This window comes from Silene latifolia, chromosome 1, assembly GCF_048544455.1.
Source record: "Silene latifolia isolate original U9 population chromosome 1, ASM4854445v1, whole genome shotgun sequence".
Classification (NCBI taxonomy): Eukaryota; Viridiplantae; Streptophyta; class Magnoliopsida; order Caryophyllales; family Caryophyllaceae; genus Silene; species Silene latifolia.
The window spans coordinates 25367410-25381197 of NC_133526.1; the positions used below are offsets into that span (position 1 = coordinate 25367410).

The window sequence follows — 13788 nt, forward strand, 5'->3', positions numbered from 1 at the left end:
GCAATTACATTTAACAAGGCTCGCGAGTCGGGACACAATAAAGAGCCTACACGACAAGCAATTCCTAGTAGATAAGGCATGGTCAATGTCAACACCTTACAGACATGTGTCAGTGCCTTATAATTGAACTCCAGAAACCTAGGTCGCAAACCACCTGCACTTAAGTACGGTCGAAATGGTCTCAGGATCAGACATACATTCACCTTCACCTTCTGCACCGTGCAGCAATGTTTTAAGCTGTACCTTAGACTAAGAAATTTCATCTCAACGATTTTTACATGATATTCTCATTTCTCACCATAGCAAGAGCCCACAAGCCTACTACAAGTCTATAACCATATCAAACTTACCTTTTAACACTTCAAGGCAGCATACCTTATTTGCAAAACAATCAAAAAATATTCCTTTGGGACTTCTAAAGTTGAGTACATAAGACACATACAGTACATCTGGTTGGGGCGGGTACTGAACTACTGATCCTACTAAGATACAACAGTAAGTATCACTTCAGACGGCACAAGTGCTTTAGCCTTCAGACTGAATAGGCCGTCTGAAATGAGAATTTGTGAAGATACAAGCCATGACTTGCCTGCCCACCAAGCATAATTCATTTATTAATCTAGTCCATTCAACTATGGAATAACTCATTTGCTCTCGACAAAACATTAAAAATGGCCACAACGCCACTCGGAAATATATTGTGTTCACTCGTATTTAGGCTTGACATAGATAAACTAATCAATCAATACTCATCCAAAACGAGTGGCACAAGTGTTTTACCCTTGGCGTTATCATTCCCCAAAATTAATCGCCAAAGTAAAAATTTGGTTTGTATCATACATACCAAAAACAAGAGCAGCCAATAAATTGCAGTAATATCAAAGCTAAATTAACCAGTCAGAAAAGTAAATATAACAGAATCATAAGAGAAAAATATAGCACCCTGAACAAGAGTTGATGAAACTAGTTGTGGAGGTCCATGATGCTCTTAACTTTGGGAGCGTAAAGAGAGTAAACAACGGCTTGACGCTTGGCAATTTCAAGCTGGGAACGAGCATCAGCAACAGCAGAAGAGATAGCTGAAGGGTCATCTAGGGTTTTGTTTAGACGAAAAGCATCCACGGTTCGACGCTTGACATACTCCCTGATGTTGTAGTCCGGGAATTTGCGAGCTGTTCTTAGAAGTGATCGGTAAAGGGTGATTACTTCGGCGTGTGGCGAACCCATGATTTTGGAAATCACTGGCAAAAACTGCCAACAATATAGCAGCAAACTCGTTAATGCTAAAAATTCATCATCGTCATTACAGTAAACATAGCGTCAAAAAATTACGAATACTACTAACGGAAAATCTAAAACCAACCGACGAAGATTTCGTGTTTTGAAAAAGCATCAATCTAAAATGAAGCATAACATATACGGAGTATTAAGTTTCTTTGATATTGGTAAAACCAGATGAAATTAGGATTCTAAAATGATAAATTTTGAAATTAGGGTTTATAAAATTGGGGGTAGGAATTGAACTAACAAATAATTAAAATTCACAGCAGAAATAGACGATAAGGAATTAAAAGAAAACAATTGATAGATGGAAAATAGCAATCTAGGTTAGAAAATTGGGGATTTGGGGGAAGAAAAGTGAGTGACTTACTAAGAATTTGCGGAACGATCGAGCGTTGCAGGTGAATAGGTGATGCGAGCTGGAGGAATTGTGGAGCAATGGGGTTTTATTTTACAGCATTAGACTATGTACATCAAATACTTTTGTTATTACTGTACAAGTGTTATGACTATAATAATACTCGTATTAATATTTTCACCTTTTTATCATTCTTCTACCTCAAATCCTCAATACAAGTAACACTCACTTATAATTTAGATACTTTATTGATAACACTCTATAACATTCACAATTTTGACATTATTTACATACTTTAATGTGTCATTTCTTGTTTTTTTAAAGTTGAAAATGAGTTATCCAATCACATATTAGTGTGTGTTTGGCCTAGATTGTAAAAGTATTTTTGGACTTAAAAACACTTTTGGCCAAACACATCATTTTTTAAAAGTTAAAAAAAATTCCCAAAAGCTAAAAATCAATTTTTTTGTCCATAAAAATAGAAACATCAATTTGGTGCTTTTGTTTTTGAAAAACACTTTTAAAAAATTAAGCTCGAAAACCAAAAACTCATTTTTGAGAATTCAGGCCAAACATGCCCTTAGTGTCATAGAGAAAGAAAAGATAGTCAACACAATGTTGTGACATTCATTTTCATTTGATTATTTAATGAATGCTTTTTGGTGATTTTTTTTTTTATCCTTTTATGTCAAATGTTATTGTTGAACATAGTCTTACTTTTCTAGAAAATTCACTTGATTAATTTGACGTTTTTCACGTGGTACTTTAAATTTTAAGATCTGTACATACTACCCTCCTGGTTTCATATTTGTGCACATTATACCCCTCCTCTACTTTTCTATTAGATGGACGTCATTATAATTTATAAGGCCATTATGGCCCATTGAAGGACCTAATTGGCTAACTTGTTCATTTATTTAAACAGCAAGTCTCTCTTCTGATGGATATATCCGTCACAAACTTGCGACGGGTCAAGTAATATTCATGTGGGTAGATAAGACAAAACAGATTGCTACTCCTTAGGCATTCTGCTTTTGTCTTATCCACCCACATGGGTAATATTTGACCCGTCGCAAGCTTACGACGTATATGTTCGTCACAAATGAGAATTTGTGTTATTTAAAACACTCCATCACCTCCCCATCAGCAACGACTAACCACCCGGGTATGGCCCTCCTTCTTAATCTATCCTTTTCGACTTCATTATTCAGTCATCATCTCGTCACTACCTTATTACCACTTGTTTATTTATTACTCTCTGCCCCGATCATTTATTTATCGATTTCATATTTGGGTGTTTCATTTATTTATTTATCTTTTTATATTAAGAATGGACCGTCTTTTTAGCTTCCCTAACTACTACTCCAAGCCTATTTCATCACCATAAAAATGGCTGCATCCGTACTTATTTTAATGAAATCACTTGTAAATTCATTAGCGTGATTGAAAGATTACAAGATTTGAAATGTTCATCGTCTAGCTAAATGATAGAAATATTACAAATAGTTTTAATAAATGTCCTGAAATTTCTGAGTGAATTATCTTCATACACTTTGCTAAGTCCCAACGGAATTCTAAAAAGAAATTTCTGAATGAATTATCTTCATTTTGTAGAGGAGATGTCGACGTAAGAAGCATTGCAGTAATCAAGACTATCCAACTCAGTAAGAAGCATTGCAGTAATCAAGACTAACCAACATCGGCGGAATCAAGACATAAACCTTGAATATATATATGCGAATGGATAGGGGGTTCACACATTATTTATATGTAATTACAAACTCCCAAGATAGATGGAGTTCAAACATTTATAATACGTACAAGCCACAGTTGCAAAGAATCATATCTACATTGTAAAAAGTACTACAGTATTAGTATTATATATAGTTCCGGAAAAAGATTAAAAAAAAAAAAAAAAAAAAAAAAAACAATTGATTCTCTTCTATGGACCTTTCTATCTCACCTACTAGTTGATACGAGCTGACCTTGTCTTCCTCTGCTCGTAATCAAGGTCATCGGTAGGCAACTCAAAACGACATACCGGGCAAGTGTTCCTAATCCCGAGCCAAGGGATGATACAATCCCCATGGTAGAGATGGGAACAAGGCAACTTCTTTCCCTCCTCTCCAACCTCAATATGATCCTTACACACAGCACAAAGTGATTTCTCATCAACCACATCCTTCTCCGTAATCACCACTGAGGGAAGCTTCTCAATGGCAACTTTAGAAGCCGGAGGCCGCCCCAATATTGCATTCCCCCCATCTGGAAATTGGCCAAACATAGTTTCATACTCGGCCGTATAAATATAATCATCATGATCCCCAAAATAAGGACCACCCTCGTCCTCCACATCAACATTCCTATCCAAATGATGATTCACAATCAAACGATTCAACAAAACCTCCCACTCGGAATTCGACACCCTACTATCTCTCTCAAACTCTTCTTCCGGCCCTGAGATGTGCAAATTCGAATCCAATCCTTCCTCCTCATCCACATTATCATCAACAAAACCCAATACATCCCTCTCAACAACAACATCATCATCATCAACCTCCTCCCACTCGAAATCGTGATTATTCACCTCTCCATGATCATCATCATCCAAATGAAATGAATCCCAACAAAGTGTAACACTCAAATCACCATCATCATTCACATTATCAACACCAAAAGTTTCCTCATCATCAGAACCCACATTCATCTCCAATAAAACATTATCAATCCCCTCAACCTCAACCTCGTCATCCGAATCCGACTCGATCCAAACCGTTCTTACCCCTCCACTAACTCCTCTAGATGAACTCTCATCAAAATCCCTACTCCCCTTGTCCCTCCTCCTAGCAATGTAAAAATCATCCCCACAATCAGACGCAGCAAACCCACCAAAATTACAACAATCATCATCATAATCACCAAACCCTAACCCTAACCCTAAAGGATGACGACCCACATCACCATTCTCATCAATTACTCCAAAAGTTTCTTCATTTACGATAATTGACACAATTTCATCAGAACCCATCAAATTAGATTCCTCAACGCGTTGATGAAACAAGTCCATGACGAAATTTACCTGATTATGGCGCGATACGCCGTCGTTTCGAGCCGCGATTTCTACAGAAAGATCGTGGTGGGACCAGATTGGATCGTCTTCATGGAGATGGAGGAAGGAGATTCCGCCATTGATGGATCGAAGAGACATAAGAGAGAAAAATTGGGGGAAATTTGAGGAAGAGGAAGTTGGAAATGATATAAAGGTTGTGTGATTGTGAATGAGGGAAGCCTGTTTCCTCGGATCTTTGTCACTTTATGTTTCCGCTTTTCAACCGACACTTTTGTTTTCAAAATAATTAATGCGATTTACTCCGAAAAACTGTGATCATGGGCCGGGTCGGGTTTGGGCCGGACCCAATCATTAAACTAAGCCCATGTGTGTGGGCCGGGCTACAAGTGCGGGCCTGTATTGGCCCAAACCCGGCCCATGCGAGCTTAAGTTAGCTTTCGGGCCGATTCAAGCTAAATATTTTTCCTCTTGAAATAAGTTTAGAAATCTCAATTATGAAGTTAGATACTTTGTGTATTTGGTTTCAAAATTTTTATATAGAATTACGTGATTTTTTCGAGTATTGTCAATTAAGAAGTAGTAACGTAATGTAGTTTTTATGAACCTACTGTTTGAGGTGACTCATACAAACTAAATGCACAATTTTCAGTAGTGTAATAATATATTTTGTGCAGTGCTCACTGTAAGTTATTGTAGTGTTGTAATTGATTTGATATTTGTTGTTCTTTAGGCTCAAAAACATTGACTTAGCACGCCGATAATGGTAAACAATTTATCCCACTAGTGTGACACAAAATCATTAGCTCATTTTTTATCATATAAAATTATAAATACTCGTAAAGGAAAATACTAAGCCATATCAAACTAATACATGTAAATAAGTGACTACGGCTTATTTAGAATACAGCAATTGATTGGTTAATTATTTTACTAAATGTTTATCAACATTTTTAAATTGTACATATTCGTAAATTTTGCATATGTTCGGGGCGGGCCGGGTCAAATTTCGGGCCGTAAAAGGCGGCCCGAACCCGGCCCTATTATATTGATTAGGCTTTTCGGGCCTAAATCGAGGCCCAAACTCGGGGAAAAATCGGGCCGGGTCGGGCTAGCGGGCCTAGGCCATATGATCAGCTCTAGAAAAACTAAAGTATTTCTAATTGTGTGTACTTCGTATTAGTTAAAACGATTTTACATTAATATAATTGTACAATAAATTTAATCGTAATTTTATTAGTGCGTAAAACTAAAAATCTCATTTTACAAAAAATTTGTGTATTAACTTTTGTTTTGTCTACAAAGATCTCATTTATTTCGACCCAGTCGTTTAGAGAACTTATAAACGAATACAAATCTTTGTTATCTTCCCGTTCGGATTGCAGAGACAGCCAAGAGGTTTGTCAAGAAGCAACCACCCTTAAAACTTAAAAGAGTGTGTAATAGCTTATTAATCGAGTGCCAACTAGAAATAGAGAGCGAAATAACTATAGATGTTTAAATCTCGTCTTACACAAGTATTTGTGTTTCATGTTTAATTGATGAGAAATTATTTATTTGTCACTATTTATTTTTACGTTTTTTTTTATGTAATTATAGGTAAATTAAATTCTCTTTTGCCTGTGCTATAGTATTTTTTTGCCTCATTATTTTTGGGATTTGCTATATCACGCCCCCTGTTTTACTTGTTACGCCCCCTATTTTTTCATTTATTCCTATTTTGCCCTTTAACTATGTAATTAGTTAAAGTAAAATATTTCTAGTTTTTTATTTTATGATTTTTGGAGACGGTTTTTTACAAAATTAAAATTGGAGACGGTTTTTAAAATAATTGTTTTATAGTTATTGGATTTTGGTAATGTTTTTTATAATAAAAAATAATTGTATTATAGTAAATGATTTTCGTTGAACTTTTCATATTTGATCTAATTACAGAAAATATAAGCAAATTAGATAAAATCGTTTAAAGAATATTATTCGATAGACTAACTACAAAAAATTTATACCGCATAAACGAATATTATGAAATAAATATGCAAATAAGATTTAATTCATTCATTCATTCATCCTACAAAAAATCGTTACAAAAAATTGTCTATAAACTAGGTTTAATTCAATCATTCAAGACAATTTTAAATCGTTACAAAAAATCGTCTTGAATGAATGAAAAGATTATATCGTTTAAAGAATAATGATTACAAGATTTAAAAAATAAAATTCAATTTAGCAGCACACATAATACGATTTAAAAAAATACGAAAATTTGCCTCATCATGTAGCTTACAAGACACAGCCAATGACCCGTCGTGTGGATTACAAGACATGGCCAAGGACCCGTCATGTGGATTACAAGACATGGCCAAGGACCCGTCGTGTGGATTACAAGACACGGCCATGGGAGTGTCGTGTGGCTTACAAGACATGGTCATGGACCCGTCATGTAAACCACATGACACACACATGGTTATGTCGTGTAAACCACACGACATGGCCATGGCACCGTCTTGTAATTCACATGACACCACCATGGTCGCGTCTTGTAATTCACATGACAAGGCCACTTTTTTTTTGAGTGAATTTTTGAGTAAAAGTAATAGTTGGTGAAGAATACGTCTTTTTAAGACCGGATACATATTAAATTAATTATTCTAAAAATCGCCCCAAACTCATTTACGACAAAGCGGTAATTAAATCAAAAATGAAAAAGTTCAACGAAAATCATTTACTATAATACAATTATTAGTTGTTGTAAAAGATATTACCAAAATCCAATACTTATAAAACAATAATTTAAAAAAGTCTCCGATTATAGTTTTGTAAACACCGTCTCCGAAAACCATAAACTAAAAAACGAGAAATATTTTTTACTTTAATTAATTACATAGTTCAAGGGCAAAATAGGAATAAATAAAAAAGTAGAGGGCGTAACAAGTAAAACCTCTTTTCAAAAAAAAAGATTGATAATTTTTGAGCCATGGAAAAAAAAAAAATTTATTGAGGCAAAGTCGTAAAGTTAAATATTCTTTTCAAATCGTCTCACAAAAAAAGTTGCATTTTGCTACACTTTTTTGCAAAGTCTTTTATATTACCGAGTACTAAGATGTACTCAAATCATATTTTAATTTCAACTCATATATTAACTTCTCAAGTATGAAAGGGTTTTTCTAAATCACCATATCAGATTATAACTCTACCAAAATCGTAATAATTTCAACTGATAAATCAATACGTGATACGTGATTTTCCTCCAAAATTGAAATTTTTTCTTTGGAAAGCCTGTGTTGACGGTCTTCCAACGAAAAGTAGACTTCTTAAGAGTCATATTGATGTCCCACCTCATTCTGTTCTGTGCAACAACCCTATTGAAAACAAAGATCACCTCTTTTACGAATGTCCCTTAATTGGGTCTGTCATCCAAGACCTCAACATTATTAGTTTCAACGAGTTTTTGTTAAAATATGATAATATTACAAGTCAAAGTTTTCTAATGAAACTTAATTATCTCAAAGATTTAATTCCAAAAGATGATTTCATTAAGATTATTTTTATTTGGTGGAATGCATGGTTTCATAGAAATGATATTATCTTTAATAATGTTAATTTAAGTATCAGCAAACTTATTACTTTATGTAATAATAGCACTAAGACCTGGAATGTGACTAGATTTAAGGATCTCAACAATCTCGAGATAGAAGAGTGAGCTAGAAACAACTCTAGTAAGGAAGAAATTTGGTGGGAAAAACATAGAAACGGTTTCCTAAAGCTAAATTTTGACGGATCGAGAATAGAAGGTAATAAAGCTGCTTTAGGATATTCTATAAGAGATCACAATGGTAAAGTTGTTTTGTTGGGAGCAAAAAAGTGCGGATCCAATAGTATCCTTGTTGCGGAAGCTCTCGCTTTAAAAGAAGGTATTTTAGCAGCTAAATATTTATGAATCTCAAAGTTAATTGTGGAGGGTGATAATTTATGTGTGATTAACTCGATTCGAGATACTTGGGAAATTCCTTGGAAAATTTCTAGTATTATCAAGGATGTGAAATTAGACCTTCATTTTTTCGATGAAGTGATAATTAAACATTGTTTTCGTGAAGCCAACAAGGTTACTGACTTTATGACTTTTATTCGAAAGAATGAGATAGGTTGATCTATACTAGAGGATCAACCTAATTTCCTTATCTAATAAAAAAAAAATACGTGATATGTGATTTAATAAAAATAACATTAACCCGACCTATTTGACATATGATAACTCTACAGACCTTTTTCTAAAAAAAAAAAAATAATAACTCTACGGAAATTCGGGTTCATAAAACATCAATCTCATCTTCACACAACTCAATCCAATGGAACCTCCCGATCCCAATTCATCCCCAAATAAACGTATAAAAACCGAAACCCTAACCGTAGAATCACCAATTACACCATCCCCAAACAAAGGCAAAGCTCCAATTATCCCCTCCGATGAAGACGACGATGAAATTCCGACGCAATTACCGCCACAAAATTGCGGCATTTGTTTTGCCGATCAAGGAAAAAACGTCAGAGGTCACATTGATAGTTGCGATCACTATTTTTGCTTCATATGCATCATTGAATGGTCGAAAATCGATTCTCGGTGTCCTTTGTGTAGAGGACGCTTTAGCTCTATTCGTCGTATGAGGAAAGATGGGAGCTTTATTGGTAAAGGTTCGGTTCCGATCCCAGTTCGTGATCAGGTGAGGTTCTTTTTTTGTGTAATTGATAAATGTTGACGAATTCTTGAATCTTGATGATTTTATGTTGTTTAATTTGTGGGTATAAGTTAGTTGGTTTTGTAAGTATGATCATATGCTTAACATTGCGCTGTTGAGGTTTTTAACAAGCAGTGGGGGAGCTAGGGGGTTAGAGCAGGGATGGCCGCCTCGTAAATGGTAAATGTTTTATAAATTTCCGAGATTTTAACTAATTTATGTTAATGTTATTGCATTACTAGTTTGCCCATCCTGAAATTCTTAGCCTCGTAACTGCAAATCCCGGTTCTGCGACACTTAACAAGTGGTGCATATATTCTTGGAGCGAGTAATGCTAAGCACCGGTTCTTCTCTTGAACATTTTCCGCTCGTAGATGCTCTAATTAGTAGTAAAGTACTCTGTCCATTACATTGATAATGTCTTACTGTCTGTTTCCGGGTGGTTTTAGAAGAAGTTATATGAGATTTTTTTTAATTTAAATTGTGATGGGAGGGATAAGTTGTTGCTTAGACGGGGTAGTATTGGATGTTCACTCTTTTTTTCTTGATAAATTTTGAAGAAAAAAAATAGTGGAAAAGGGGACAATATAAATGGGATCAAGGGAGTATTTGTTTTACTTACATGGATGATAAGCAAAAGGTAGCTATAATAATACTCCATAGTATCATAAGCATATGTGGGAGAGAAGGTTGGAAAAAGACTGTATATAGCAATGCTCGGAGCAAGCATTGGGTTGTAAATAGTATTGTTGAGAGGTTGTAATGTATGGGATATGTGATGTTGCAAGTAGAAGCGTTTTCTATAAATAACTTGCACGGTGTAGATAGTATTGAGTTACAGTTGAGGCTGTAATTTTGTAAATTGTATTGTACTCTATACAAACGGCACCAGAAATTAGTGTTGTCAATGGTTGTATTGGTTGAATTGTTATAGTATTGTCTCTGAAAGGTTGTTTCCTGTTGTAGATTTATGATGCTTTCGGGGAGCCTGTGGATCCGTATGGGCAAGTTAAGTGCTCTGTCTGCAAGGGTTCAAAAGATGAGTGTCTTCTTCTACTGTGTGATTTATGTGACTCAGCTTCTCATACTTACTGTGTTGGTCTTGGTGCCACGGTACCTGAAGATGACTGGTATTGTCATGATTGCGATCTTCTACGAGCTGAGCAAAGTGATAATGAAATGGGCGATAATGTGGAAAATTCACCTGTTCCAAAGGAAGTTAAACTGGAAAATGCGGATGTTGATGAGTCTGCAACGAGTGCTCCAGTCTCTATATTTGATATAGTGAGGGAAGCGGAGGAGCCAAGGAGGGCTAATCCTGGTACTGAGAGGTTACTTAAATTAGCATCTTCGAATAAGACAAAGTTCTCTTCATCAGCTATTGTTTCTGACCGCGCAAGTAGTTCATCTTCAAGCAAACTACGTCAACCTAATATGATTCCACTGTCTAATAACAGGGAGTCAAATGCTAGAACACTTCGCAAATGCCGAGATGTTAATAAGAACTTAAGTGTCTTGCGTGATAACTGGGATGCTTTCAGAGCTGGATCCTTGAGTTTCTCGGCTCAGTTGTCTTGTCCCAGTGGTAAAGTTGGCCAAAAGAAGGAGGCGAAAATGACTCCGAAACGATCATGCCAGTCTCAGTCCACTATGTTTTCACAATCAAAGACACGAGAAACTTCCGGCGACCCCACCCCAAAAGAACAATCGTATAATGTTCAAAGAGCTTGGAAATTGATGAGTGCGGCAAAATCATTGCAACTGGCTAATAAGGCGAAAAAGGACTCTAGTGCTCCAAAAAACAAACAAGGCTTGAAGGTAGATGAGGGTGTGTCAAAGTATGTGTTGTCTGCTAAGAAAGATCTGATGTGCGCTAATGGAACAACCCCAAACCTTGCCAAGAAGGTGAATGGAAGCCTTTCTCAGATCTTATGTAAGCATAGCACCTCCGATGTGCCTAGATCATATGTCGCTCCTGAGGCGCAGAAAAAGGTTCAAACTAATATATTCAGTAATAAATCTTCTTTAGCATCGTCTGGCCCATCTTCACATGGGGCAGTGGTAGGAAATTGTGATGTATCTTCTACCAATACACAAAGGCAGCGAATATCTGCAACTCCTGAGAAAAAGGCTGGGAAGTTCAGTTTTTGCGGGAAAAGCAAAGATGAGGCACAAAATTGTGTTACAGATTCTCGCTATGAGAGAGCTAGCTTAGCGTCTGGTGCAAATCTTAGCCCTTCTTTGCCAAAGTTCTCTAGTGACCGCCAGATTTCTGTCTGTCCAGCATTTTTACCAGAGACGGTGGCCAGGGATTGTGACTTGTCCTCTAACAAATTGAAGGAAAAGGAAGTATCTGAATGTCCTAGGAGTAGCGGGGATAAAATGACCAAGAAGGCTAGTAAAGATGGTGAGGCAAAGGGCGAGATCTTGTCTCTTGTCAAGCTTAATATGAAGCTTCTTTGTAAAGAGAAACGTTTAGGTAAGCTATTCATATTATCTTCGTGCTTCATTAAATCATCTGCCGTTATATTTGTTATTCATCACTAGCCTTTTATTTTGGAGTATGATGGAGTAAAGCACAGCGGCTCACCTAATTGTAGGGTAATGCTACTCCACAGGGTTAAAGGCTAATCCACGGGCCTTTCGAGGGGATCGTGTTTTGCTTGCGCCTCTCACAAGGACCCGTTGATTAGCCTATTACTTAATCGAAATATGTGTTCATTTGTATTGTATGTGTTTCATATATTATGGAGGAGTCAGATCTACGCAGTTCTCAGTACAACTTTAATTATGGTCGTATGAAACAACCTCTATATGTTTTCAAGTTTCGGATCAGGGAAAGATTATTACATTTTGATCTTTTGATACTCTCCCTGCCTTTTGAAGTGCTGGAGTAGGGTGGTTATATTGACTTGGAAAAAACTTTTGGAGTGTGTTTATTGACAGTTGCAAAAACCTAGATATGCATTGTTGCTGCAATAATTTTCAGCCTGTTTTATGATTATTTGTCCTTAAAAGCAAAATCCTTTTTCTTTGTTTATTCCAGAATCAGAAACATTCAAGGAAATTGCCAGACTTTCTACTCACACAATCTTGGCTTCCTGTGGTTTAGCGCATCGAGATATAGTTCGATCCATCCCTACATTAGTATGCCATCATGTTAATCAAGTTCAGCATCTCCCAAGGTCTGCCTTACTGCCGCATTCGTGCCGCGATTGTTTTTATACCTTTGTAAAGGATGTTGTAAATTCAATTTTGTCTGAGAAAACAATAACCGATGCAGTTGCATGCTGAGAATTAGCAAGTGATTTATTTATTACTAGAATTCCATAGATTTTATTATTGGAAAAAAAAAAGATTCCGGTTGTATATACAACTTAGGGGGTGTTTGGTTCGGGAAAGGGAAAGTAAATGGAATCAACAAAGGGATACAAGGTGTAAGGAATCAAATTCCCTTGGATTAAAAACATTGTTTGGTTTGACCCTCTAAAGAAAACTTCACTTCAGAAGTCCATCCCATGATCCAACATCACCCACTACCACCACAAAAACTACCAATACCAACTGTGGTGGCTCTAGTTTTTCAGGCCACCCAACCCACGCCACCGTTGTCCCCCATCCCCACCGTTGAAAATCGCCACAGCCACTCTTGAACACCCTCCCCCAACCCCCGAAATCCCTTCCCCACCCCCTAAAACACCGGTTAGAAGTTGAATCGGAGTTGTAGTGGCTGTGGGTGGTGCGCCAGCAATATGGAGGCAGATGGCAGGATAGATGGTGATGAGCGATTTTTTAAGAAGGTTGTGCACGGAGTTCGGTCAGTAGAGTGTTTCAAACTCGGTAGGTGATGGTGACGGAGGGGTCGCCGACACCAGTTGTGGGTCACCGGCGTCCATTAGTGATAGAAGGGCGGCGACGTTGCACTTTATGTGGTGGCAGCAGGTGTCGGAGCGGGGTGTTGACAAACTGACAGTGATGGTTGTGGCCTGTGTGGGGTGATTTGGATTAATTAGGGAAAGGGAATAGGTTGCCCTAGGTGGTGGGGGAGTGGATATAGAGGATTTAGGGGGTAATGACTGACTAATGAGAAGGGTAAGGGAATGATTGATTTGCTTAAACAAACATGAATAAAAGGAAATGAATAGCTTTTCATTCGCTTTTCCTACGCCCTTATGCCAAACGCCCCCTTAGCTTCTTTGTAAACAAGTCAGTATAAGATTATCCATACAGAACGAAAACCACAAAAGTAGTAACCAACCCCTTTACGGTTAACAAACTTATAAGCGCTAATTACTGTGCTTTTGACATCAGTGCCGATGTCAAACTAAACTTGGATGTTGGAACTTTTG

General features: G+C 36.8%; 2 protein-coding genes and 1 long non-coding RNA gene across 4 annotated transcripts; 1 reads left to right on the top strand and 2 right to left on the bottom strand.

The window, feature by feature from the left end:
* Positions 1–660: 660 nt before the first annotated feature.
* LOC141601652 (uncharacterized) lies at positions 661–1764 on the bottom strand. Its single transcript, XR_012524364.1, has 2 exons — positions 1652–1764; positions 661–1251 (listed from the first exon to the last, which is right to left on the bottom strand). It is a non-coding gene; the product is annotated as an uncharacterized LOC141601652 (long non-coding RNA).
* Positions 1765–3347: 1583 nt separating this feature from the next.
* Positions 3348–4967, bottom strand: LOC141601658 (uncharacterized). Its single transcript, XM_074421954.1, has one exon. The coding sequence runs from the start codon at positions 4845–4847 to the stop codon at positions 3606–3608; it is 1242 nt and encodes a 413-aa protein (XP_074278055.1). The 5' UTR covers positions 4848–4967; the 3' UTR covers positions 3348–3605.
* A 3995-nt stretch (positions 4968–8962) lies between these two features.
* Positions 8963–13572, top strand: LOC141601665 (uncharacterized). 2 transcript variants are annotated; one of them, XM_074421961.1, is made up of 3 exons: positions 8963–9424; positions 10406–11918; positions 12486–13572. In XM_074421961.1, exons 1-3 carry the CDS (start codon positions 9053–9055, stop codon positions 12731–12733), a joined length of 2133 nt encoding a protein of 710 aa, XP_074278062.1. In that variant the 5' UTR covers positions 8963–9052; the 3' UTR covers positions 12734–13572. The 2 variants fall into 2 exon arrangements, with proteins under 2 accessions (XP_074278062.1, XP_074278067.1); XM_074421966.1 differs by having other exon boundaries at positions 9124–9619; positions 12486–12796.
* The last annotated feature ends 216 nt before the right edge of the window (positions 13573–13788 follow it).

Excerpts from the sequence above, each read along its gene's own strand:
- LOC141601658 (XM_074421954.1), bottom strand. The coding sequence starts at position 4,847 with ATGTCTCTTCGATCCATCAATGGCGGAATCTCCTTCCTCCATCTCCAT.
- LOC141601665 (XM_074421961.1), top strand. The coding sequence starts at position 9,053 with ATGGAACCTCCCGATCCCAATTCATCCCCAAATAAACGTATAAAAACC. Across the intron at positions 9,425-10,405 it reads CGATCCCAGTTCGTGATCAG|ATTTATGATGCTTTCGGGGA; the intron begins GTGAGGTTCTTT and ends TTCCTGTTGTAG. Across the intron at positions 11,919-12,485 it reads TTGTAAAGAGAAACGTTTAG|AATCAGAAACATTCAAGGAA; the intron begins GTAAGCTATTCA and ends TGTTTATTCCAG.